This window comes from Eutrema salsugineum, unplaced genomic scaffold (assembly GCF_000478725.1).
Source record: "Eutrema salsugineum unplaced genomic scaffold, Eutsalg1_0 scaffold_6, whole genome shotgun sequence".
Taxonomy (NCBI): Eukaryota; Viridiplantae; Streptophyta; class Magnoliopsida; order Brassicales; family Brassicaceae; genus Eutrema; species Eutrema salsugineum.
In genome coordinates, this window is record NW_006256547.1 from 1,616,077 (window position 1) to 1,641,365 (window position 25,289).

Sequence of the window (25,289 nt, forward strand, 5' to 3'; positions counted from 1 at the left end):
TTGTGTCTGCATCCAAAACAAGTACAGTGTGACATATTAAAGATAAGATTTCTTATCTCAGTTTTTGTGGGTTTCTTCGTTTCTTTTGTTTTGTCAAAGATGTCCGAATAAGTTCCAATTAACAAATTAGTGATACGAGCAGTGTAGGCTGTAGATAACCGACTAAAAGACCGGAATGTAGGATGTTTGATCAATATTTTCTTAATGGCCTATTAAGATATTCTTAACGTGGTATTATTGATTACTGATTACAGTATCTATTACTCTATAAGCAAATCTCATCAAATTATATAATCAAATACTTTCTTCGTTTCAAATCTTGTTTTGACAGCTTCACACGAATGAGAAAACACATGTTAAATGTTCATTTATATCCTTCCTGGAAAACTGGCCTTCGAATTTGTGTTATATTTTGCATTTTTATTAGATTTAAGTTGGAGTAAATTAAATATTTCATATTTCATATTTAACATTTACACGAAATTCATAGTCTGGCAGTCTTTTTTAAAACAAAATCATTAGTCTATATACTGATTGTGAAATGGGAAAGTAGCCAGTAAGATTTTGACCTTTTTTGTTAATAAAGTCTGTCGTTATTTTCCTTTGGTTCTTTTAATTAAAATTTTAAGTATTTTTGTTAAAAAACTGTAAATACACTCTTTTATTTTGAAAAATGAATATAACTTTTTATCAAAAATTTTTTTTCATAAAAATATTATAATTTTTTTAAAAAAAAATCAAAGTAATAAAAAAGAACATTAGACTAAACGGCATAGAGAGATCCAAAATGTGAGTAATTGCATTAGTTACTAAAACACAAGTTAGCATCGTAAACATAGATTCTATACCTTGTAAGTTTAGTTGTTTAAAAAAGAAAACAAAAACCAAATCTATTTGTAAATAAAAAGCTATAATTTTAAATACCTTTTTAGTGTGGTTATAGCGTTATATAAGTTTAGTTAGTAGTAAATATATCATTTCTTTCACAATATATAAATACTTTAAAAAAAAAATTATAAGTTATTTTCTAAAATGGAAGATAAATTGTGGAAAATTTGAAAATTTATTTAGCATATTACAGCATACTTAAAATAACATTTTTTTTGCTTATAATTTATTTTTACTTTAAGATTTCCTACTATGTTTGAAATTGATTTACATCAATATAAGGCTGTAAATTTATTCTTAGCTGTCTACATGGTGTATGTTTTAATACTCTAAATAATCATGCACTTAATGTTTGTAGATCTCACTTAAAATCAACCAAAATCTTCTTCTATTCAAATATAAATTAATAAAAATGTGTTGGAATATTTTCTCATTGAATATTCTTTAGGTATAGATTATTTTCTTATTGAAAACTTATAAACCAAATTTCCTAGTCATATGTATCATGTTAGTAAATTTTAAAATAGGTAATTATTTTTTTTTCATAATTTAACTAATTGTTTTATAAATTGCATAATGGGAGGATTATTCTTGCAGTAAAAGTAAATAATGGCACACATGATATTATTAAAAATAGATATTTCACTTTTTGTGGCTAGTAAAATAAAATTTAAAATTTTTGTCAATTTAAACTATTCTGATACGCCTATAAATCAGTTGATACTCTTGACTAAATCGTAAAATTATTTTTTAGTTATGAGTACTTTTTTCGTTGTATCCGATGATATCTTAGGTAATATTATATCAAGATTGCCGGCTAAATCGTTTGCAGCTGCCGCTTGTGTTAACCATGTTTGGAATAGGGTTTCCGATCTTATTCTTTCGCGGCCGCGTCTTGCTTCCGGTCTTTCTGTTGCCGAATCTCCTGAAGTAAGAAAAATAAATATATTGTATTTATAATCAATGCTCCCACACTGATATTCAAATATATTATCAAGATTTTACCGGATAAGTAAAAGAAATCATAACTATTACATCAATAATGTGTGAATATTCATTTCATTATTAGAGGTTGTAACATTATAAACGCTTTGCATAGATCGCCGTGGATGAAGCCCTTGAAATGGCCTTATCTAAACCAATTCGGCCACATTTTGCAATTGCCTTTGTCGGTTTACAATTTCCCATCGAAGAGATGCATAACCGGGTAATTAGTTATCAATGTACAATTAATCCTTTAACTGTTACAAAAGAGAAAATATCGATTAGCTTTTAGTGTTGGCTTATACAACTAATATTCAGATTACAAGCAAAATCGGTGCAAACACCCTTCTAATTACGAGTGCTGCTCTTGGAATCATCGGTGTAGATTCGACTACTAATGAACTTGAAGAGGTAAATTAAAATCAAAACATTCTTATTTTTGTATGACTATAAACATATATAACTAAATTGAATCCTCAATAAAATTTTGTTAATTTATTTTGATAGGTGAATTGGGAATATGAAGGTGATGCACCGAATACAGGTGATGACATGTACCGAGGAATCACATTGGTTATTGGGTTTGTTCCGGGTTTGAAACTCAATGTCTTTCCTATGCTACGTACCAAATCGGTACGTTTTTTTTATTAAAAAAAAAACATGATTGAGTTTATATCGGATATATTTAAAACCAGACTTATTTACTTACTTTATTTTGAATGTTGAATTATTTATGTCAATCAATAAAAAAAAACATGATTGAGTTTATATCGGATATATTTAAAACCAGACTTATTTACTTATTTTACTTTGAATGTTGAATTATTTGTGTCAATCAATAGGAACCACAAGTGACAATGGTCGACAAATTTATTTCGGACGTAAGAGATTTTACGGCTTCGGTCTCCGGAGATGCAAACCGGGATCCGATTGGTATAACGCTATTTGGGGTGAGGTTTTTTTATTTTAAACTCTTTTTCGATTATACGTTTTAACCAAACCCCTAACTATCCATTCGAATTATTTTTCCATGATTAATTTGGAACTAACCTGTTGTCACAAAAAAACTAACTTTTGTAGTTTTATTTTTATTAGGATCATTGTAGGAATGTCAAACCTATCCTCGCCGAAATTGGTGAGCATATTGATTTACATATAATCCTATCAGCAACATAAATATAATACATAACAAGCATATTTGTAATCCGTTATTTAATCTTTTCTTCATTTTTTCGTAGATACAAAAATATCAAGAGAAACCATTATGATCGGTGATGTGCACAATTTTTTCGTTTGTACCAATGCTGCAATATTAAATGTCGATACCAATCTATACACTCTAGACGCGGTGGCACTTGTTTTCGCGAGAGATAACCAAAACAATGAAGGTACACATATCCTACCACACAAAGGTTATTGGCTGAGAATTTAAATTCGAAAAAAGGGTACAAACTTAAAACTATATATGTTGATTGGAGAATGTGTGTGATGCAGTCGAAATCAAATTTCACGTGGGAATTTCAAGTGGGATAATCCCAATTGGTCCAAAATTAGAGATACTCGACGTTTTAGAGTACGAGGACAAATCTTCATGGCTAATCGCTAGAACACAAGACGAACAACTCCCTCTTGATGCTTCTAATCTCCTTACATCTCTTCATGCATTGGTAATATCTCTACGTTCTCTTGTTAAAAAAAAAAAAAAAAAAAACTTATGCAAGTGTCTATATAAAATCTACTAAATGGGATATACGATCGTATATTGCAGATTGAAGATAATTGTTATTTTCTATATGTCGGTGTTATAAAAGAAATCGTACCGCAAGAGGGAGGACCGTCCATAAAATATACATCGTTTCATGAAGTTGTCGGGTATATTAATTATATGCATCATATTCATACGATTCAGTAAATTTAGATGTTTTTACTGATAGAAATGATTTTTTTCTTTTTTTTGTTTGTGGTTAATTAACTATGACCATATTATATAAACAACAGGACACGACAAAACATGTTTATAGTGGCGGGAACGGGTATAAATCCAGGCGATGCTTGTATGTTTTATCACTCGGATATGGAAACTGCAAAGGGTTCGAGCACCAATGTTTACAACCGGTTTAATTCTCTGGCCGAACCGCCGCCTCGTCAAGTATTGGGCCAGTTAATCTCAGCTAACCAAGCCAACAGAGAGAAAGTGTTTGGAGGGATCTTGTTTGGTAGCTCGAACCGTGGAGAGAAGTATTTTGGAAATTCCATGACGGATTGCATGCCGTTTTTAAAGAACTTTCCTCAAGTACCATTTGGAGGAACGTTTTGCTTTGAACCTATTGGACGTTCTCCCGTTTTGGAAGACGAGGAATGGCCGAGCCAAGAGAATAGGTTTAATATGCAAGCCTTTAACACCGTGCATCTACTCATGTCTTATAAGACATCATGAATGTTTCATCTTCTTATATAAGTTGTATGGTTTGCTTAAATAATTTACTTTTGCTAAAAATATTTTTAGCTTAAGTATCATGAATATTTCGTCTTATGTAGTTGTATGGTTTGCTAAAATAATTTGCTTTTGCTAAAGATATTTTAGCTTAAGTAGAACTTTATATGTATGGTATGCGTTTACTAGTGATGTCGATTTCTTTCTGTTCTTCATCTGAATCAAAAACTATAATCTAAACCTGGATATAAAAAAATGGAAGCCGAAATCGTGAAAATTATGCAATTAATCCAAAAATAGGCAAGAGAATAATACACATATATACTTCGACTGATTCAAAAATTAAAAGATACTCGTTTTAAGATACTGGGCGTGCTTTTTGAAAGCCCAATTGTTTTTTTGAAAGCCCAATATAAAGTTTTTTTCAAAAAAACAAAAAGCCCAAATAAACTCGCCAAAATAAAACAGCAAAATTTTTCATCCCATGGCGGAAATATCTTAGACGAAGAAGAAGAAGAAGGAGATGCCAAACGAGGAATCGAAGAAGAAAGACATGGCTGATATGGTGTTCATCGCCTCCATGAACGAAGACCTTCTCCATAAAATTCTCTCGAGGTTGCCAGCGAAATCGTTTGCTTTCGCTTCCTGTGTGAACCGATCCTGGAACATCGTCTGCAATCGCATCCTGTCTCGCCCCAAAATGACTTCTGCCTTTTCTAGAAATCCTGATCAACTTGTAAGTTATTTTCCTTCCCAGAAATCATGGAAGCTGAGAAACCATAAGTTCTTCTCTTCATCTTCATGGCACTTAGAGTCAATCTTAGAGCTCTTCTCAAGCTTATTGGAAATGTTGCAAGTGTAAAACATATGTGAGAGCAATTATTTAATAGATAAGCAGAGATTGTGATAAAGGTGGTTTTAGAGCTGCCATAGCTAAGGAAAAAGGAAATGATAAAAAGGAATAGAAGAGGATTGTGAGGGATAAAGTGCGTTGATGTTCGCTTCTGATGTATTGTAAGTCTTCTTTCCCGAAAGATGACACAAATTTTACTTTGATAAACAGAGAGGTGGAGAAGAAGTACTTGATAAGATTTTGTCTGAGCCAATTCGACCAGAATTTGTGATCGCAAACATTACATGTGGGAACATGGATGGAATATTGAGACTGGTATGGTTCTTCTTTCCTTTCCACATCTTTCAAAATTAAAATATTTAAAGGTCTATTTTTTAAGTTCGTTTCATTGGTTTCTAATGTTGTTCATAACTCACATGTTGTAGATAACAAAAAGAGTGGGATCAAGGGTTCCTATTATTGTCTCTCTAGTTGCTGGAATCTTGGGAAAAGAAGTGTGCAATGATAAGGCTGGAGAGGTTTGATTTTTTTCTTGTCCACAAGAAGTGATTGATTTTTTTGTTTTGTTTTTTGTTCTAAACTTTTGGCATATTTTCACCTTATCATGTTTACAGGTCAAACAAGGCGATACAAGTTTTGCTATACTGTTGACGATTGGCTACTTGCCAGGAATGAAAGTCGACGTTATTCCTGTAACTCAAGCAATTGGGGTAATATTTCACAGAATGAATGTCCTGAACTTTATGATTTTTTTTTCTTCTTGTCTTCCTTGAATTTGCTTCGTTTGCTTACAAGAAGTAAAGAAACGAAGTCATAGTTACACAGAGAATAAAAACTACAATTCAAGTGAACATCTTGTTTAGTGGACTATCCATGTATCATAATCCTTTTCTTTATTAATAGAGTGGTATTTTTGATATCAGGAATCTGAGGCGACAATTGGAGACAAATTTGTGATGGATATCAGAAATTTTGTGTCTGTGGTTTCAGACCATGCTGCACCAGCCTGTCTTATACTCTTTGGGGTGAACTATACTTTTTGGCTACCAGTTTTGCTATATTTGTGGATTGTATTCAGCCCTATAATAATGTTTACTATGCTGCATTGGTGGATTTGTAGGAGGATACTCATGCCACCGAACCTATCATTCGAAAATTGGGTATGTGTACTGCCTTATGATACATTTTTTCGAATAATTACTTTGTGACAAGCTTACTTGATTAAGAGTAAAGAAATTCATCATCAGGAATTACTCAATTGAGATTGAGCTCCACAGCACAAAGAAGATGATTATCTATTGATCTATTGAAACATTTCATTCTTTTGTTGCAATGTGTAATGTAATATGTTTGCATCGCAGATTATGTAATGCCCGCAGAAACTATTATCGTGGGTGATCAGAAGGGCGAGTTTTTACATAAACGTGCTAAAGAATCAAGAAATGTTGAGTTGTACAAAGACAATAGCAAAGTTCTCGCAGGTCTAATATTTGCAAGAGATAGACATAAACCCATTCGTAAGTGTTTGCGGTTTTAATATCATCTACTAAAAGCTAATGCTACATCAAGAGACACACTTGATCTTTACTTTGTTTGTTTAAATATCACCACATTTTTCTTTCATAGTTGTGGTTTACGTACACAAGTGTTTCTCAATTTGATGACCTAAATGAAGCAGAGGCTGGAAGAATTCAGTTTCACACGGCAATATCAAGAGGAATGTCATCGATTGATCTGAGGTACAAGGTGGCTAATGCCATTAGTCTCCCTATATGGCCTTGTACACTTCTGACTGCAAAAAGAAGAGGAGAAGCAGAGGTTCGAAATGGCGAACAAATTCTAGATGACATAGAGAATTTGGTACGCATCTGAAACCATTCTTTATCTATTCTGAAGATTGTGTTACTAAAGTGATTTGAAATTCAGTTAGGAAACAATATCTCGGAGCTTGATCCATACATTATCGGAGTAGTAAAACGAAGAAAGTACTCTGTTGGTTTGGAGAAGAAGCCAAAGATCATGGCCTCACTTGTATTTCATCAAATTACTGGGTAATGATGATTCACAATTTCTCATTACATGAATCAGTTCCCTATGACCCATTTAAGCTTTGTTTGTTTTTGGTTTATTCAGAGCCGACGAACAGTATCTCTCAGTCAGTGGTGCCGGAATCAAAACGGGCGACTATTTCCAAGTTTATTCCCCTGATCTTAAAGTGGCTGAAGCATCACTAAATGCTGTTTCTTCTCAGCTTAAAACTCTAAAGTCTAAACCGAATAAACAGGAACTCGTTGGAGGTTTTGTATTCGCAAGCAGAGAGCGTGGCGACTCCTTCTTTGGTCGTCCAAACGCGGAAAGCTCACCGTTTTTGGAGAATTTCCCGGAGTTACCTTTTGGCGGTATATTCTGTGACGGCGAAATCGGACGAAGCTTATTCGTCGAGGAGGGAGAGGAAAAGGAAGAAACTAGCAACCGGAGATGTCTTCACCTTGTTAGTTCGGTGTATCTTATGGTCTCGTTTACTTTTTCTTAATGCTAATAAAGTGTTTGTTTGTTTAATGTTTTTTAGAGAACAAGAAGTTAATCTAATTTTTATTTTAAGACAAATTATTGTCTAGCATAGTCGAACAGTCGCAATGTTTACTGCCTGGAGGACATTTGATTTATCAGTTTACTTCTTTTGTTAATTCACTTGCATCATTGGTTGTGACCAATCATTCACTATGCTTCGATGGTGATCTAGGAATCCAATTGTAAGAAATTCTTGAAAACAAACTCTTTGATTGGATAAAAAGTTCTCAATGGTTTCCATCTTTTTGTTTTGTTTTGTTTTCGCATGTAACCACGATCACTTGGTTTAGACTACTCACACATTCATAACAGTTATAAAGAAGAGTTATTTCGAATAGATATTGCTAGAAATTTCACTTTATTGAGAAAAACCTATTACATAGAGAGCTCTCTAAAGATATGACCTCACGCTTCGCCAGCAAAAATTAACATTAAAACTTATTTAATTCGAAGCTAACGAGTTAACTATATGAGTGTAGAGATTAACAATCATTCTTGCTTTCAATTGTGTGCCGGGGAGTTGGGGGCGATGCGAGCACAGTTTTCCTTGAGGAGAGGAGGAAAGAATGGATTCAAAGGAAACATTTGTGGCCAACAGTTTGCGTCTAAGGCCGAAAATGCCTTGCAACATGCGGCTTCTACATTTTCAAATTTTCCAGAGAAGATCGATTTGGAGATTTCGAGCACACATCCTTCCACGTTAAATAGAGACGACCAACATTTCACCAGATCGACAGGTAAACCGGGAGGAAAAATTCCAGGAATCGTCGGTGGCGTTTGCGTTTGAGCTACTCCTTGAGTGACAAAAATGGCAGCACATAAAGATACAGTTAAGAACATTGAGACAACAGCTTTGCTTTCCATCTTTCTTACTAAACGTTCCTTTTTCTTTTTTTGTTTGTTTTGGTGTTGACTCTAATTGCTTGGATGGTTTGTGATATAAGAAGGAAACTTAGCATTTATAGGATCTTGAAACAAGATGTTATTAAATTCAATCTAAGAGTAACGTGTCAAAATAAATGTGTTCCACATTGTAACCCATGTGTTAATTCTTACATGAAGTTGTTTTGACTATTGTGAAACGTATTTTTGTTTAAGTTTTGAAACGGGAGACGTAATTAGTATACAAAAAAAAAAAAAATCCAGGTTCAGCAATTTGGTTCCATATCCGGCTGAGGTAGCTTGACCGCGCCGGTCCAAGTTGGTATGTTGGATACTATCACAACGTCCACAATATAGTGAATATAGTCCATTGAGTTAAATCAAAAACAAAGATGTATGCAGTATGTTGTCTAACTTCATAAACCTCCCCATCAGTTACATTAACATTGGTTACGCTAATTCAATCTCTAGTTTAAAGTTAATTTCCAGCTCTATTCCACTTAAGGATTGTTAATTAAGTTTTCGATGAGGTTTAGTTTCGGTATAATGATTACAGAGACTGGATTATATTTAGTGTCGCACAGTTTGGCTTTTAGATCAGAATTATCTTTGTAATAACATGTATTTTAAAAAAAAACTGGAATGGCTTTCAATAAATAACCGAAACTCTCCATTTTAGATCAATTTTTTTGCATCGGTTTAGATTCAGATGTGTCTCGGCTAAAGACGGAACAATGGGCCGAAGAAAATAACTTCCTCCACAAGAAACACATGACTTACACATCTAGACTCTAGAGTTGCATCATCTCAAATCTCAATACACTTCTTCTTATTCCATCATATGTGTTAGGGCAGTTTTCTTTTACTTCGTATATTGTAATCCCTTCCTCTACACTCGTACTTTCATCTAGGATAATTTTCTTCTAATTTAGGTACATTAAAAAGATTTTTGCTGATGCATTTTACCACCGTTTACGCATACCCCTGAGCATTTGTGGGAATATCGTTAAATGTAGGGATATATAATTTGTATGAACGACCTAAGTGTTGTGTAAAATTCGTAAATTAGGCCGATCTTCCATGAAATTTAGAAAACAAATTTTTGTTGTAAATGAAAATTTTGTTCTTTCAAATATGTTAAACGTTAAGAAACGAAAGAGGGGGATAAAAAAAAAAAAAACTTTATCGGATCTTATTAATCATTAATGAATTTTGTAACTAAGAAGTCCACGAAATTTAATAAAGACAACATTTGAATGAATATTGAGACATTTGACTATATTGAGCTCACTATGTAGATATGAGGCAAAAGCAAATTAGAATTATAAGATGACTTTTTTTCACTTGTGTGCGGGTGACTTGGGAACGATCCGAGCACAGTTGTCCTTGAGGAGAGGTGGGAAGAAAGGGTTCAATGGAAACATTTGAGGCCAACAATTTGCGTCTAAGGTTGAGAACACTTTGCAACATGCAGCTTCAACATTTTCAAACTTGCCAGAGAAAATTGATTTGGATATTTCGAGCACACATCCTTCGACGCTAAAAAGAGAGGACCAACATTTTACCAAATCAACAGGTAAACCGGGTGGAAAAAGCCCTGGAATTGTTGGTGGCGGTTGGACTTGAGCTTCTCCTTGAGCGACAAAAATGGCAGCACAAAGGGATACAACTAAGATCATTGAGACAAAAGCCTTGCTTCCCATTTTTCTTAGGGCTTTTTCTTATTAATCTTTTAACCTTTTTCTTTGTTTGGTTTACACTTTTAGATGCTTGGATGGTTTTGGATATTGGAAGAAACTTAGAATTTATAGGATTAGAAAACAAAACTTTTTAAAATAAATTGAAGAGTTACAGAGCAATATTAAGTTATATGTTTTCAAAATGTAACTCACGTTTAGGATTAACGTAATTACAATAAGTTGAAATGACTAATGCGAAGCGTGTTTTTGTTAACGGAGAGGTAATTATGTGAAAGTTAGATTGGTCTTTTGACCCACTTAATGTTGTTTTTTTTTACATCAGTTTGGTCTCTTTGTGATTGATTACAGATTAACTCGGCAAAGAGTTTTGCCTGTTTTATTGAGTTGGTTCCAAATATGGTTCAAATTATTGGAACGAGTCCAGGTTGGTATGGTAGATACGATAACAAATGCAATTGATCAATAAATGTTACGTCCAATGTAATCTATATATTGAGTATTGACTATATTCTGTAACTTCAGAAACTTCCCCATCACTTAGTGTAATTTCTACTGCATAATATTTGTGTGACCAAAGTTTCTCATTCTGTCCAAGGGATAGTAAAACGTTTCAAGTAATTATGTTTCTTCACAATATTCCTTTCCATGATCCAACCCAAATTACGAAAAATCATTTGGTTTCTTGATATGTTTTAGAACTTATGTATTTCAGCAAATCTTTCGTTGCCCACAGGCAACAAAACAGAAGTAGTCGCCATTATCATTCAGACATTATCCAGCCAAAATCAGTTTAAAATGGAATTTTACAATGAAACTGAAAAATGAGAAAACAAACATTTGAATAATAAAAAAAAAAAGAGAGCCGGACTTGTTTTGATGTTCTTCAGCTACTTATTGCAATATGCAGAGAGACCTCATACGATAGATATCACACTAAACCGGAAAAACGAAGCCCTCTAAACGGTGATTCCAAGGGACTTCTTAAACTTCTCTACCTCTAAGTAGACAGTGGAGTAAGGCAGGAACTCCGAGAAGTAATCTCCGCTTAAATGGTTGATGGCTACAGCGAGTTTTGGGATCTCTAAAGTTTCTTCGTTGGTTAGGGTTCTTATGAATCTTGCTGGGTTTCCTCCCCATAGTTCACCTGATGGGATCCTTCTTCCTGGTGGCACAACTGAACCAGCTTCGAGAATTGAGCGAGTCTCGACCAGCGAACCTTCCATTAGTATTGAGTGTTGCCCGATGATGCACTCTGGCTCAATCGTACATGATCTCAGAAGACTGTATGCACCCACTGTCACGTACCTGTCGATCAATGTGTCTGCTGGTAATCCTGAAAATTCAAAGTAGGCAGTAACCCTATAATCAAAATTTGATTTCATCATCTCAAAAGCCAGAGCTACAGAGAAGAAAAGAGTAAAAATGAAGTATGATATGCAAAACAAAACCAAGATCTGTTTTCGCCTTGAAAGATAGATTGAAAGTTTTGTCAATGTGACCAGAAACATGACTAATAGATACTGCTTTTATGTTAAACAATAACTTAGTGTGTTTATGTCCAAATACAATCTCAAAATCCAGAGCGTGATCAAATCATAATGGCCTCCCTTCAGCGATCAGAGGCTGCTCTATTTAAAACTTTGACACGGACCCTTGCCTCAACCTTGTGGCAAAAACAAGCTCATATCCATGTGATACAGCTAAATCATCATAGAATCCCACTTCCAGAGTCATGAGTAAACAGAAAACCAATTCCCTGGAGAATTCTCTCAAACGCCCAAAAACCCTTACTGAGACATTGTTCCCGAACCTCTGCTAGGAAACTTCCTAATGCTACACAATGATGAATGATTTGTGTGTGGTAGTATATAACGTGCTAATCTATTCAACTCTGTAAGTTTCTTGATCCTGTAGCACTAATCACCATTATTAAAAATTCTTGAAGCAAAAAAATCTGTACTCAGGAGCACACTATAGAACCAGTTTAATCATGTGTCAGAGTTCTCATAAGTTTTTGACTCTTTAGTAAGCTTTCGATAGTAGAAAATGAACGATGAAATCCCCTAAACCTCCATTAACATTATATCTTGATTTCATACCAGCGAGAATCCCAGAAATTGGATAATCAGACCAAAGATTCCCCGAAATGGAGGGAACAATAACCTGTTGGTGAAGACCACGCGGCATGAACAACACACCGTTCCTGTACATTCGAGCAGAATCCGACGGTGATTTTGTTGAGATCGCCGCGCAAAACAGCACCGTTCCAGACGGACGAGCCGTCCCAGACTGTGACCTGGCCGGCCAACACAACGTTTGGTGCCACGTAGGCATCAACGGCTACCTTCGGAAGCCACTGTCCCAGAGGAATGATCTGTCTCTGTCCCCTGTAGTCCCACTTCACACGATCCGGTGACGGCGACACCGTCAATTTCGGCTTCGGCACCTCCGTCCTCGTCGCCACCGCCGCTTCCGCAGCGAAGAAACGACGGATCAGGTTAGAAGCTACTCCTCTCCGAGAAAATCGAGCTACTGAAGTCGCCATTGCTATGGATTTTTGATTCTTCAAGGATTTGCGAAGAGGAAAAAGAGAGAGAGAGGTCGTCGAGAGATTCAGCTGAAACTGAAAATGACACATATTGGACTTAATGGGCCTGTTTTCTATAAACCCAATAATGACTAATCCGACGTCGTTTGATACATCCTCAATCATTATGGTTGGTGGTCTTCATCTTTATGACAAAATCCTTTTCTCACAAATCTTTTTTAGTTGAATCATGAATGTAATTTATCAAGTAACATTTTAAAAAAAAAACTTCCCATAAATTTTTGGAGAGATGCTTATGAACAAGGAACCAAATTAAACCAGATACCAAACAATCTTCACAACTTGATACCAGATCCAAAACAAAAGTGGATTTTTTATCATATGAAATTTTGATTATATTCACAAATCCAAAAATGTTTACAAACGAATCCAGATCTTACACTCGAATTTGATAAAAATTGAGACAGAACCGGAGAAGAAAAGGTTTCTCTTAAACCAGAAGTACTTGACTTGACTTAACCGGAATAGATGTGGACGTTAATGGCGATGGTGAAGATAGTGATGAGACCAAAGAAGATGATGGCGTGAACTAGAATCGATGCGCCGCTTGTCTGCATATTCCCGAATTCAACTACTCGGCCTCCCGCGGGAATCTGGAAGAGAAGTCCCGGCGATAGAACTACGAAGAGGATCACGGCGATCAAAACCGGACCCCAATCCGCCATACTTCTCGTTCTAGAGAGAGAGAAAACGAAACTTTAACGAAAATTGGAGAGAGAGAGAGAGTGGGGAGGGAGCTGGAGTTTTTGGTTTGTTCTGTTGGAGACGAAGCTTCTCGTGTGATGTGAAAGCAAATGGTGTGGTGAATCAACCAACTGTTGGATTCCACGTGGATATACTTTTTACAATTATTTTTGGGGAAAAGAAAAAATATTTCGAAGGACGTCATACTGTGGTGTGGTGTTGGCGTGTTGCGTTCGAACCGGTTTTTTATAACACAATTCGTTTCTAACGCGGGCTTTGAATTTCCGGCCCAGCTCGCCTCGAGAAAATAAAATCACAAAACTACTGTCAAATTAATCCAAACCGATTATTGATTCAAATAAATATAGTGATCGACTGATCGCATTCTATAAATACAAGAACTTAAACATTTCCATTGATTCTCGAACAAGAAAAAAACAAACTTCCTTATATATGAATTACTCTAGATTTAATCATTTTTAGTGTACATAGTTTTTTTTCCTCGTTCACAAAAATTTCATAACGACGGATCGACAAATACACTAATTAATTATTTTAAATGAAACAAAACTCATAGTTTTAATTTCATTTTTCTCCGTCTACAAGTTTATCTAGATAGATCATAGATATTAATCTCCTAATTAAATAATCTTTTTGAAGGAAAAAAGCGGTTGTTAATTTCCTGTCGGAGACAAATCCCAATTGCTAAAAGAAAGAATGAGTAAAGACAAATCAAAAAAAAAAAAAAAATCCAGAATGTATCAACTCGTGTGTAATGACCATAAATAGGTAATGACGATAAAACCCTTTGTGAAATTGGCAACAAATCTCTGATTCACTCGTCATTAGTTCTCAAATCTCGAGGGTAAAGTTGGAAATTTTCAGACATAAGAAATCAATATATTGCCCAAAATAAAAAGGGAGAGATCGCCCAGTTGCAAAAGCATCGGAATCAAAGAATCCGATTGGGGGAAGAAAAGAAAAAACGTTTTTCAGAAAATCACAACATATTTCTTTCTAATTTCTTTCATTTTCCATCACTTTCCCGGGAGAATCTCGGTAAAATCGTCGTTTCTCTCTTGCCGTTATCCTTCTCACGAACAATTGAGAAAGAGCATTTGCGACGGAACTAATCCCAACTTCTTCAGCTTCAGTTTTTGATTTTTCAACCCCGTAATCCGTTTGTTGACACGACGAATTCAGCTGGTAAAATAGCTTTGATTTCACGAGTTTGTCTTTTTTCTTTTTATGATTCTAAAAGTATTTTGTTCTTTTACGCTTGCTTGATTAGTTACGATTCCTGAAAGCTTTCCTTAATTTGCTAAACATCTAATCAAATCGATTTTCGTAAGCGTTGACGATTTCCAAGGGTTTGATTTCTTCTAAATCATACAGTAGAAATGGCTAGCCAAGGCGGGTCATCGAGACGGAGCTTATCTGTTACGACTTCGTCATTGCACGGAAAAAAGAAATCCATGGAAATCGGCGAACGAGGTCTCGACACTGGCCGGAGATCTTTTACTGTTTCTCGTTCCCCTTTGTAAGTCCCTTCTTGGTCTCAATGCATTAATCGAGAACGTTTAGCTCCTCAGATTTCTTCTACATGTATTAGCTTTGTAATGTTGGTTCTAGTTTTTATCTCTTCCCCTATTGTGATTTGGTTTAACTTTTGATCATCATTTGGGATTTGAAGCAGGGGTTTGACAGGAGGCGAGCGAACTGTTAAACGTTTAAGGCTATCGAAAGCCCTTACAGTACCAGCAACAACAACTATATATGAAGCTTGTAAAAGGATGGCTTCTCGTAGAGTTGATGCCTTGTTGTTAACTGACTCTAACGAAATGCTTTGTGGGATTCTTACAGACAAGGTATGCCACCATGACTGCGCCAAGCATGTTTAAAATGTTAAAACACTATCACTTCATCATCTTTATGGGTTTTCAGGACATAGCAACAAGAGTGATCTCACAAGAAGTTAATGTCGAGGAAACACCTGTATCCAAGGTTATGACTAGGAACCCGACGTTCGTTCTTTCAGAAACGCTTGCTGTTGAAGCCCTCCAAAAGATGGTCCTAGGTTTGTGTGTTTGCTTTAAGTTAGAGAAACCTGATTTTTTTGTTCTAATCCTTGCGTATGGATCCTTAATGAGGCTATATACCTACAGGAAAATTCAGACATCTGCCTGTTGTTGAAAATGGCGAAGTTATTGCTTTATTGGATATAGCGAAGTGTCTGTATGATGCGATTGCTCGTATGGAGAGGGCAGCTGAAAAAGGTAAGGCAATAGCTGCTGCTGTTGAAGGTGTTGAAAAAAGTTGGGGAACAAACACTTCAGGTGGGCGAGGAACTGAATCTTTCCTGCTCGAATCTCATTTTCTCTTGGTCTCTTGTTTTATTGGGGTTTTAAATGTCGAGTATGTTTATTTTTTTTCATGTAGTTCCCAACACTTTCATCGAAACGCTACGAGACCGGATGTTTAGACCTTCTTTATCAACGATTATACCAGATGATACAAAGTAGGTAATCTCTTGTTTTTCTAATTAAATTCATATTACAATCTTGAGTGACTTTTTTTCCCCCCTGCCCATCAGTTGCGTTATTTTAAGTTAACACTGATGTTTGTTCAGGGTTTTGAAAGTCTCACCAACCGATACAGTGTTGACTGTAGCAAAGAAAATGGTTGAAATTCAATCAAGCTGTGCAGTCGTGATGATTGAGGACAAGCTTCGAGGGATATTTACGTGAGTTTCTCTTTTCTGAACTAACTTGTCTACTAGATTATGTGCTGACTGAACTCGTTTGTATTCCTTGTGAATAGTTATCACTGACTTCTAAGAGTTTTGTTTTTCGTTTATCTAGTTCCAAGGATATACTGATGCGGGTTGTGGCTGAAAATCTTCCTCCATCTGAGACTACAGTGGAGCAGGTAGCATTAAAAGATTTTTTGTCCCTTAGGTCTAGAGGATTAAAAGATTAGTCTCCTTTACAGAGTCTTGGATTATTCAAATTGTCTAGTTCTAAGCTTCGGATCAAACTTTCAAGTCTTAGATTCCCTTACATTTTCTTGAGTTTGATAAATAGTTCTTATTCGTTGATGCATAGGTTATGACTCAGAATCCAGAATCCACGACAGTTGACACACCAATCGTTGAAGCTCTTCACATCATGCACGAGGGAAAATTCTTACACCTTCCTGTTACGGACAAAGGTGAAACTTCTGTTACCTATTAGATTATAAGTCTTATGATAATTGAAAATGCAGACGTATGTAAGTAATGAAAGGGTTTCTGATTGCAGACGGAGATGTAGTTGCAGTTGTCGATGTAATCCACGTTACTCATGCTGCTGTTGCTACAGTAAGTTCCATTTCTTGAAAATTCCGTAAATTGTGTTTGATTACAACAAATACATGGTTCTATTTTTTCTAGAGACGTGTTTTCGATTGTGTGCTTATTTTCGATGTGATCAGGCTGGAACTACTGCGGGAATAGGAAATGAGGCGACAAATACAATGATGCAAAAGTTTTGGGATTCAGCAATGGCATTGTCTCCTAATGAGGAAGACGAGGACACGAGAAGGTCATTACCCTGACTCGCTTAAACCGCTAAACGTATTCTTTTTGAATTAAGCTTTGGTTTGCTGACTTTGTTGGTAACATGGGAAACAATTTTTTTTCCAGTGAGAGCTCCTTGAAAGTTGCTTCTGAAGCTGAAACAGGGAAATCTTTCCCTTTTGCAAATACATTTTCTTTCAAGATCGAAGACAAGAAGCACAGAATGCACAGATTCATAAGCGGTGAGCAAATAGCTTTGTCTTTGCCCAAGCAAACACTTTCAATCTTGTGTGTGTACTCACGTGGATTGGTTCTTAAATTGCAGACACTCGTAGTTTGACAGAAGTGATAACCGCGATCCTTCAGAGAGTAGGGAATGATATCGATCCAGACAACTTACCCCAAATTTTGGTACGTAAATAATTTTTTTCGCGAAAGGTAATGATGCAATTCTTTTTTCGTCACCCCTGAAAATGTTTAGAGTGATGGTTATAATCTGCAGTATGAAGATGAAGACCATGATAAAGTGTTGTTGGCTTCAGATAGTGACCTTCAAGCAGCCATAGACCATGCAAAATCAATTGGCTGGAAGGTAAAGTATATATAAATGAAGGAACATTAAGAACCAACGTTAAAATTTTATGACCTTTACGAAATTTTTGCTATCTTAAATTGATTGGATCATTATAAATTGCAGAGTCTGAGATTACATTTGGATGATTCAAGAGAAGGCAAAGGAAGAAGGAGAAGAAGAGCAGCAGGATCAGCAGAAGCATTGGAATATGTAGAGAAAGACGCTTGGGCTGCTGCATACAGTGGAGTTGCGGCTGGTGCAGCATTAGTAGCTGGTCTTGGTTTTATGGCTTATCTGAAAAAATTCGGACATTGACCACTCAAAAATATACACAATTGAGTTCTCTTACAGATCAATTCAAACAAAAAAGTGCCATGCAATGGAAAACAGACACTGATTTTGAAGGTTTTGTCTGAAAAAATTTATATACAATGTCATCTTTTAGATATTAATGGTTCACTACAAAATGTGAATATCTAAGAGTCTTGTCTCGACATCAAAACAACAATACATCACATCAACTGAGGCATTCAAGAACTATCTAAGAGTCTTGTCTCGATATCAAAACAAGAAAATATCTAAAACTAATACATCACATCAACTGAGGCACTCAAACAGAACAAGGGCTTTGCCATGTAGAGATATCAGCTATAAGTTCTCGAAATTTGTCGATAAGCTCTTTGACGTGAACATTCCTCTTAGCAATCTCCTGTATTCAAGAACGTTCAATGCTTTAGTCATTTTATTTTCATGGTTCTAGAACCGCCTAAGGAAGGAAATGTTACAGCACTTACAGTAAAAAATGAGAATCATATTTTCTTTTCCTACTTAATCTTTGAATGTTTGTGAGTTTGATTCACTACAAAATGTGAATCATATTTTCTTATACCTACTCAATCTTTGAATTGAAGTGAGTTTTAAAGCCTTAAGTACTCAATCTTTGAATGTTGGTGAGATTTAAAGCCTTAAGAGTATGCAGTGCTAATTCACGTTGGAATCTATAGAAATCGAGAGTACTAAAAATCGAAGCAATATAGCTCCATTCTGATAGAAAGATGAACTATCAAACAAAAAAGATGTAGAGATTGCAAAAATCTTTGCAAAAATCTTACCTTTCTGAGACTTAAAGCTTGCTCTTCCAACTTTTCGATTTCTTCTTCACTTTCAGGAGTTCCGAATCCATTTTCCGTTTCAAATGCTTTTGTCTGTAACAGATGAACAAGATCAAAATTAGAAAATAATCAAAAGCTCTGATTTGAAATTAGCTCAAATAAGTGTAAAACAAGAGATATTCAACAAGTAATAGGTCAAATCTTGCTCAATATTTGCAACTAGAGCTTCGCTTGGATCAATGTCTAAAACTTGTTACTTTATTGATTCGAGGATATAGTGCTCTAACATCTCAAGAAGCCCTAGAAATTCAAACTTCCTCAGTCCAGAAACAAACCTCAGAAGAAAAGTCTTCTCAAATAGTTAGTAACATAATTACCTTCAGCGAATTTGGAATTGCAGCAAGAACAGCACGAAGAGAAGTCACGGAGTTCTTATAGCGAAGACTAGCCTCATCGAGAGCGCTATTTCCGCTTCCTCCGCCGCTTCCACCAGCACCGGATTCCGACTGATGCGGTGCTCCATCAATCGCAGCCGCATCAGCGGAAACGAGAGCAGCTCCGTTGGAACCTGTCGTCGTCGTCGTCGTCTGAGCGGTGGAACTCGCGGTGGCTGATGTAGACCACAAGGAAGGATTGCAGAGCTCATCGTTCATGGCGGAAATTATCTGATAAGCCGCTTCGATAGTCTCTTCCAAATGTCTTTCCCCTTCCATCGCAAGCTCCTGTGTCGTCGTCATCTTCGATGCAATCGCAATACTAGGAGAGACAGCTTTCTTCTCCATCACAGTGAAAACACTTTTAATACGGCGTCGTTTTTATCAAGCTGTAATAAAAAAAAAAAAAGGCTAATAAAGAAAAAAATAAAATAATAATAATCAGCTACATCGCTATCCACCTTATCCACTATTTTCTCCAAACCATTTGACAAAACTTTGTAAGGCTCTTTGATCCAATCACAACGCGTAGATCCAATGGACAACAACAACAACAACCAGCAACCACCACCTGCCTCCGTCTATCCTCCTCCGCCTTCGGGCTCCGCCGCCGCCGTAATCCCTCCTCCTCCATCTGGATCCACGGCGATAGTCGGCGGAGGAGGAGGAGCGTCTTACCACCACCTCCTCCAGCAACAGCTGCAACAGCTCCAAATGTTCTGGACCTACCAGCGACAAGAGATCGAGCAGGTGAACGATTTCAAAAACCATCAGCTTCCTCTCGCTCGGATCAAAAAAATCATGAAAGCCGATGAGGATGTTCGTATGATCTCCGCGGAAGCACCGATCCTCTTCGCCAAAGCCTGTGAGCTTTTCATCCTCGAGCTTACCATCAGATCTTGGCTTCACGCCGAAGAGAATAAACGCCGTACGCTTCAGAAAAACGATATCGCCGCCGCGATTACTAGAACCGATATCTTCGATTTCCTCGTTGATATCGTTCCTAGGGAAGAGATCAAGGAGGAGGAAGAGGCGGCTCTCGGAGGTATGGTGACTCCCGCCGCGAGCGGCGTTCCTTATTATTATCCGCCGATGGGTCAGCCGGCGGTTCCTGGAGGGATGATGATCGGAAGGCCGGCGATGGATCCTACCGGAGTTTATGCTCAGCCTCCATCTCAGGCATGGCAGAGCGTTTGGCAGAATTCAGCCGCCGGAGATGATGTGTCTTACGGAAGCGGAGGAAGTAGCGGCCATGGAAATCTCGATAACCAAGGATAAGGTAAATTCACGAAAATTTGTACCTCCCAATTCGAATTTACTGCAATGTACCTTGTTTAAATCGATCATCTAAAGTTTTAGGATTGATCATGAGCTTGCTTGAGTCTAAATCCTAATTTCTAGAGGATTTTGCTGTTTGGATTTGCCATCTGTGTCATTAGACAACTTCAAGAGCTGTTCATAAACCCAATCACATTGACATCAAATATGCTAATAATACTAATGTTTAGTCTCTCCATTGTCTCTCAGTTACTGTATAGACTTTCTTTTATAAATAAACTCGGCTCATTTCTTCCGCTTCATAAACAAATTGTTACAATCATGGATTTCCATATTTCATTGACTAACCTGTTTCAAACTTTTGTACCATGTTCGGCAGTTGAGCTTTGGAAGGATTTTCAGATGCTGCCTCTGTCTTGAAACCAGAAGCTGAGATTCATCATCAACCCTGCCTTGAATTTTGCATGTGTCTGATTCTTATGCCTGTTTGTGATTTTATGACTTACTCGAGAGAAGAGAGACAACAAACAAAACAAAAAAAGCACTCTTTCATTCGTCCTGTTAACTTATAAGTTATTGCAGCAAAACTGCAGACTTGCTTTAACTATATAATCTAAATGTGCAGATTCTAATCTATGCTTAGTTTTTATTTTCCTACTCTTGTTTCTTGGTAATGAATAGAACACTTACGAGGATATAGAGTTCATCTAGGGTTGTTTTAAGGAACAAAGATGAGAAGTTGTAGAGCTTGTAAACATATGTTGATCATTGGATTATATATATTTAAAAGCTTGTATGCATGGATTTGATTTAGGCGTAGCTTGTATATTGTGCTCAACTCCTTACGTTTCTACCGATTTACTGCTTCTGTTTGGTAGTGAACTCTGTGGGGGTTAGATCGTACATTTCATGTTTTAGGGGTAGAAATATAAGATGGCAGTTTTGGAATCGCTAATCATATGAGCTACATTATTACTGCGAAATTGCAATCAAGGGTTGGGCACGCATGGAAATGAAATAAAATAGAACATGTTTGGAATTTGATTGGTTTTATACACACACATAAGAAATATAATTGTTACGAGATAATAAGATATGAACCTAATTTTATATGTTTTCCTCAATTTAGTTTAGAGCTTAATATCATACATACGGCCCAACAGAGGCCCATATCTTCTTCCTATAAAGTAGAAACGCAATCGCTCGGTTTCTATGTCTATGTGCCTTAGCGATCTCCTCTATTCTCTTTTCTCCTCTCCTCTCTTACGCTTCGTCTTCCTTGGTTAAGGTTTATCAGTGGTTTGGCAATGGAGGCCTCATCTTCTCGGTCTTCTGATTCTTCTGATCAGTCTGCTTCCAAATTCCTTTCCGACCTTCCGTCTCGCGGTTTCTTGTCTTCAACCGTCGTCTCTTCAAATCCGGTAATTTTGCAGACATTAGCGCCTTTTGTTGTCTGTAATTTTTAAGGCCTATTTTGGGTTCCTTCGTTTGAAAATTTTGGGGCTTTAGAAAGTGATTGGCTTTATTTGTTCGAAATGGATAACCTATCAGTCGTAGCGACTACTCGGATGCTGCTGAAAACTGATATTTCCCAATCGATTGCAGGTCCTGATCGTTGAATGCTTGATTTCTGTAGAATTTAATCAGATGAGTCTTGTCTGATTGGTTATATTTGTGAATTGGGTTTAGGTTTCACACTTTATGCGCTTCTTTTTGGGGCTGTGTAATGAAAGTCTTTATGTCAGTTTGATTTCATTTATAAGTGACTTCTGCTTTTGCTTGGATTTTGTGAGTCCTATGGAAATATATATATGCTTGGATCTGTAATCGAATTGTGTGATGATAACTATATGAAACTGATGACTTTGGTCTTTTGGCTAGTGAATGTTTTTCTCCGTGAAGTTATTTGCTATATAAGTGTAGCAGTAGCTTCGAGTTTCAATCTTGAAATCATATACATATAGTAACTTTCTTTTCTCTAAGATTGCAGGGAAGCTTGCGGGTCTACATTTGTGAACATGACACATCTCCCCCGGGTATTTTCTTTTCTTTAAACTCCATTTCTTTTTTTTTAGAGTCTTTGCTCTCTTTTAACTGTATGACCAATGAAAGATCCTAACTCGCTACTGGTCATTTATCCAGAAGGTCAAGAAATCAAAACAAACCAGCAAAATATTCTAATCAGATCTCTCTTGCTAAAGAAGCTAAAAGGCGACTCGAATTCCAAAGACGCCAAAGGAAGTGCGGAAGATGGTCCTAAAAAGAGGTAATAACCACATCTTCTCCATTAGTTCTTGGCTCTCTCGCGTGGCTAACCTTATCAACTGACCTGTCTGATTCCTCCTAATGTTTTCAACGCTTTGTCCACAAATCGTAGGGCTGCGAATAGGGCTCTGGACGACAGAAGCTCAGCTAAAAGAGCTGCTAATGTATCTAGACAAGGTTAGCTCTTTATACTACGACCCTTCCTGATTTAATTTTTCAAGAAATTCACTGGTTCCATGGACTTAAACCCATGTGTTCTTCTGTACAGAAGGATCGAGCAGCCGCTCAGGGGAAAGAGACTTTCAGTCTTTGACTGTCGAAAAGCTCCGTGCCCTTCTCAAGGAGAGAGGCCTTCCGACGAAAGGAAGAAAGGCGAGTCAAAACATGTGCCTTTGTTCTCTATTTGAAATCTTCATTACAACTCTTTTTAAGCACCTCAATCTTGTATTCACAATAATATCTTGAAAAAAAAACTACTTGATTGAGTTCGATTGCTTGCCCGGACTTGTCTTACACTATATGATGTTGCTTCCGGTTTGTTTATCTTGTTTCGCTGATCGGTTAAGAAACTTTGACTGGTGTCGCAGGATGAGCTCATTGCGCGTCTGAAGAATGCCAATTGAAGATAGAGAAATCCAAGATTGAGAAAACGCTCAGGTGAATATATGTATCTTTAGAGGTTTTCGGATAGGCAAGAAGGTGAAGAAACTTATTGTTGTTCTTTTGATCTCTTCTGGGGAACTGGTTATCAGGCATTAGGGTGTACTAAATTATGAAACTGGTTTTTCATTAAAGATTTAGCGACATTTGTAATATGTAAACTCATCATGTGTAAGGGGTTTTAGATCGAGTTTACATGGATTTCATCTTTTGATCTCTGAACCGATCCAAACCACAGTCGTAGTAAAAAAAACAAATCTGTTAAAGTAATCGCTTTTCGTTAATGGGAAAGTTTGACCTATTTACGGTCGCCTTTTGGGCTACTACAGCATAATACAATGATCATTATTAGTAGATTAATAATCATAAAATACTATTAATAATGATAATATGTATTGTACATGTGAGTAATGTTGTAATTTGGATTGTGGTGAAGATAATATTTATATGCGGCGGGCGAAATAACAAGATTTGACCCGCAAAGTGAGGAAAATAAAGTCTCCAATTCCATTTAACTTACCTAAAAAAACAAAATAACATAACATTTGTTTGATTCTATTTTTTGGTTAGTATCAGTTATTTGTATCAAAGACTTCTAAATAAAAAAGATAACTGTAGGGTTTAGATTTATTAATTTAGATAAATCTAAGTTATCATTTTTATACAAAAATTTACTCTATTGTCATTGCTCTTTAATTTTGTTTTCAGCTGTTTATTACAATAAGTTCTATTTCTAGCATCATAACTCTCAAAAAGAGTTTGGTTAAAATGAAAAAAAAAAAAAGGTGTCACTTAAAACGGACAAAACCTTAAGCCTCTTTGGACGGTGAAGATGACCCAAAAGAATTGAGATCGAAAAATGGAGAGAAAGCACTTTGATTCTATAAGACAAATTGTCTGTCAAATCAAAGCAATAAGAGAATGATTTGGAGATACTTCTGGACAAATTTCAATAAGAGGAAACTTGTCGTAATGGCCCCAATTCTCCAAACGGCGCCGTCTTTTGTCCCAAGGGGAGTGGCTCATATCAATCTCATTTAAATGTTTTGCATATGGATTAATTATCAGAAGGTTTTAGTTTTCTCATTTCACGTATAATGTAACAATATGCTCGCTGGTTTATTTTTCTCTTGTACAGTAAACACTTGTGAGTTGTGAGTCTTATTCTATACCACAAAAAGAAAATTCTGTTAAAGGAGTATTAGATGTGTAAGAAAACATGAAAATCTAAGACATTCATAGTCATTTTCGGGACACACGAGCATCGAGAAAGAAGTCAGTGAAACTAGTTCCGAGATTTTATTGATGAGATTGATTCAATTGTCAAACCACGAGAAAAACGTGCAAAAAAACTAATAATGAGTTCCATAAGTAGTCAGAAAAGTGTATATTTATTGTTTTTTCTTCATCCAGTTAATTATTGTGCAAATATTTGTTTTAAATTTCGGCTGAAGAATTTCGTCAACGTGCTCGATCTTACCCGACACATGCATATTTATTGGGATATACTTTTTTGAAAGAGAAAACCAAAGCTATTGGGATATACTCGAACCAAGACTTTGTCTAAAGCCCCAATAAAAATATCGTTCTGACAGTAAGATTCGAATTTGAATATTAATTGTTTACAGAGATGATTCTAGTATGGTTAAATATATATATTCTGCAAGAAAAGAGAATATCTTCTGATCAAAACTCTATTTTGGTATCTGGTCACTAGTGGTATATATATATATATATATATATATAATCCGAATTTCGGCAAGAAAAGAGAATATCTTCCGATGAAATCTCTATTTTGGTATCTGG

At 36.2% G+C, this 25,289-nt stretch overlaps 9 protein-coding genes across 15 annotated transcripts; 5 read left to right on the forward strand and 4 right to left on the reverse strand.

Moving 5' to 3' along the window:
• Positions 1 to 1,644: 1,644 nt before the first annotated feature.
• Positions 1,645 to 4,484, forward strand: LOC18012468 (F-box/LRR-repeat protein At5g63520). The gene is made up of 10 exons (XM_024151651.1): positions 1,645 to 1,818; positions 1,988 to 2,095; positions 2,191 to 2,283; positions 2,380 to 2,505; positions 2,715 to 2,822; positions 2,968 to 3,007; positions 3,111 to 3,260; positions 3,367 to 3,539; positions 3,641 to 3,744; positions 3,871 to 4,484. Exons 1-10 carry the CDS (start codon positions 1,645 to 1,647, stop codon positions 4,307 to 4,309), a joined length of 1,515 nt encoding a protein of 504 aa, XP_024007419.1. The 3' UTR covers positions 4,310 to 4,484.
• A 317-nt stretch (positions 4,485 to 4,801) lies between these two features.
• LOC18012469 (F-box/LRR-repeat protein At5g63520) lies at positions 4,802 to 7,762 on the forward strand. Its single transcript, XM_006394204.2, has 10 exons — positions 4,802 to 5,042; positions 5,370 to 5,474; positions 5,585 to 5,677; positions 5,774 to 5,869; positions 6,083 to 6,184; positions 6,280 to 6,319; positions 6,521 to 6,676; positions 6,835 to 7,019; positions 7,086 to 7,210; positions 7,293 to 7,762. The coding sequence occupies exons 1-10, from the start codon at positions 4,830 to 4,832 to the stop codon at positions 7,690 to 7,692; spliced, it is 1,515 nt and encodes a 504-aa protein (XP_006394266.1). The 5' UTR covers positions 4,802 to 4,829; the 3' UTR covers positions 7,693 to 7,762.
• A 469-nt stretch (positions 7,763 to 8,231) lies between these two features.
• Positions 8,232 to 8,594, reverse strand: LOC18013187. The gene has a single exon (XM_006394205.1). The coding sequence runs from the start codon at positions 8,592 to 8,594 to the stop codon at positions 8,232 to 8,234; it is 363 nt and encodes a 120-aa protein (XP_006394267.1).
• Positions 8,595 to 11,018: 2,424 nt separating this feature from the next.
• Positions 11,019 to 12,937, reverse strand: LOC18013272 (gamma carbonic anhydrase-like 1, mitochondrial). The gene is made up of 2 exons (XM_006394207.2): positions 12,476 to 12,937; positions 11,019 to 11,645 (listed from the first exon to the last, which is right to left on the reverse strand). Exons 1-2 carry the CDS (start codon positions 12,855 to 12,857, stop codon positions 11,269 to 11,271), a joined length of 759 nt encoding a protein of 252 aa, XP_006394269.1. The 5' UTR covers positions 12,858 to 12,937; the 3' UTR covers positions 11,019 to 11,268.
• A 197-nt stretch (positions 12,938 to 13,134) lies between these two features.
• On the reverse strand, positions 13,135 to 13,670 carry LOC18013273. Its single transcript, XM_006394208.2, has one exon. The coding sequence runs from the start codon at positions 13,583 to 13,585 to the stop codon at positions 13,376 to 13,378; it is 210 nt and encodes a 69-aa protein (XP_006394270.1). The 5' UTR covers positions 13,586 to 13,670; the 3' UTR covers positions 13,135 to 13,375.
• Positions 13,671 to 14,537: 867 nt separating this feature from the next.
• LOC18013274 (CBS domain-containing protein CBSCBSPB1) lies at positions 14,538 to 18,196 on the forward strand. 4 transcript variants are annotated; one of them, XM_024151278.1, is made up of 15 exons: positions 14,538 to 14,810; positions 15,000 to 15,144; positions 15,298 to 15,472; positions 15,549 to 15,681; positions 15,770 to 15,940; positions 16,044 to 16,122; positions 16,234 to 16,347; positions 16,466 to 16,532; positions 16,709 to 16,814; positions 16,904 to 16,962; positions 17,076 to 17,185; positions 17,287 to 17,402; positions 17,486 to 17,571; positions 17,663 to 17,752; positions 17,858 to 18,196. In XM_024151278.1, exons 2-15 carry the CDS (start codon positions 15,005 to 15,007, stop codon positions 18,047 to 18,049), a joined length of 1,638 nt encoding a protein of 545 aa, XP_024007046.1. In that variant the 5' UTR covers positions 14,538 to 14,810; positions 15,000 to 15,004; the 3' UTR covers positions 18,050 to 18,196. The 4 variants fall into 4 exon arrangements, with proteins under 4 accessions (XP_024007046.1, XP_006394272.1, XP_024007047.1 ...); XM_006394210.2 differs by having other exon boundaries at positions 15,301 to 15,472; XM_024151279.1 differs by having other exon boundaries at positions 14,544 to 14,810; positions 15,003 to 15,144.
• Positions 17,899 to 19,643, reverse strand: LOC18012753 (mediator of RNA polymerase II transcription subunit 30). Of its 2 annotated transcripts, none has more exons than XM_024151280.1 (3): positions 19,224 to 19,643; positions 18,847 to 18,939; positions 17,899 to 18,028 (listed from the first exon to the last, which is right to left on the reverse strand). In XM_024151280.1, exons 1-3 carry the CDS (start codon positions 19,626 to 19,628, stop codon positions 17,999 to 18,001), a joined length of 528 nt encoding a protein of 175 aa, XP_024007048.1. In that variant the 5' UTR covers positions 19,629 to 19,643; the 3' UTR covers positions 17,899 to 17,998. The 2 variants fall into 2 exon arrangements, with proteins under 2 accessions (XP_024007048.1, XP_006394273.2); XM_006394211.2 differs by lacking the exon at positions 17,899 to 18,028 and adding an exon at positions 18,148 to 18,443.
• Positions 19,644 to 19,752: 109 nt separating this feature from the next.
• On the forward strand, positions 19,753 to 21,191 carry LOC18013418 (nuclear transcription factor Y subunit C-4). The gene is made up of 2 exons (XM_006394212.2): positions 19,753 to 20,559; positions 20,938 to 21,191. Exon 1 carries the CDS (start codon positions 19,818 to 19,820, stop codon positions 20,556 to 20,558), a length of 741 nt encoding a protein of 246 aa, XP_006394274.1. The 5' UTR covers positions 19,753 to 19,817; the 3' UTR covers position 20,559; positions 20,938 to 21,191.
• Positions 21,192 to 21,751: 560 nt separating this feature from the next.
• Positions 21,752 to 23,750, forward strand: LOC18013419. Of its 3 annotated transcripts, none has more exons than XM_024151419.1 (6): positions 21,752 to 21,979; positions 22,549 to 22,594; positions 22,701 to 22,824; positions 22,936 to 23,000; positions 23,095 to 23,195; positions 23,411 to 23,750. In XM_024151419.1, the coding sequence occupies exons 1-6, from the start codon at positions 21,866 to 21,868 to the stop codon at positions 23,444 to 23,446; spliced, it is 486 nt and encodes a 161-aa protein (XP_024007187.1). In that variant the 5' UTR covers positions 21,752 to 21,865; the 3' UTR covers positions 23,447 to 23,750. The 3 variants fall into 3 exon arrangements, with proteins under 3 accessions (XP_024007187.1, XP_006394275.1, XP_024007188.1); XM_006394213.2 differs by having other exon boundaries at positions 23,092 to 23,195; positions 23,411 to 23,689; XM_024151420.1 differs by having other exon boundaries at positions 21,754 to 21,979; positions 22,704 to 22,824; positions 23,092 to 23,195; positions 23,411 to 23,689.
• Positions 23,751 to 25,289: the final 1,539 nt, after the last annotated feature.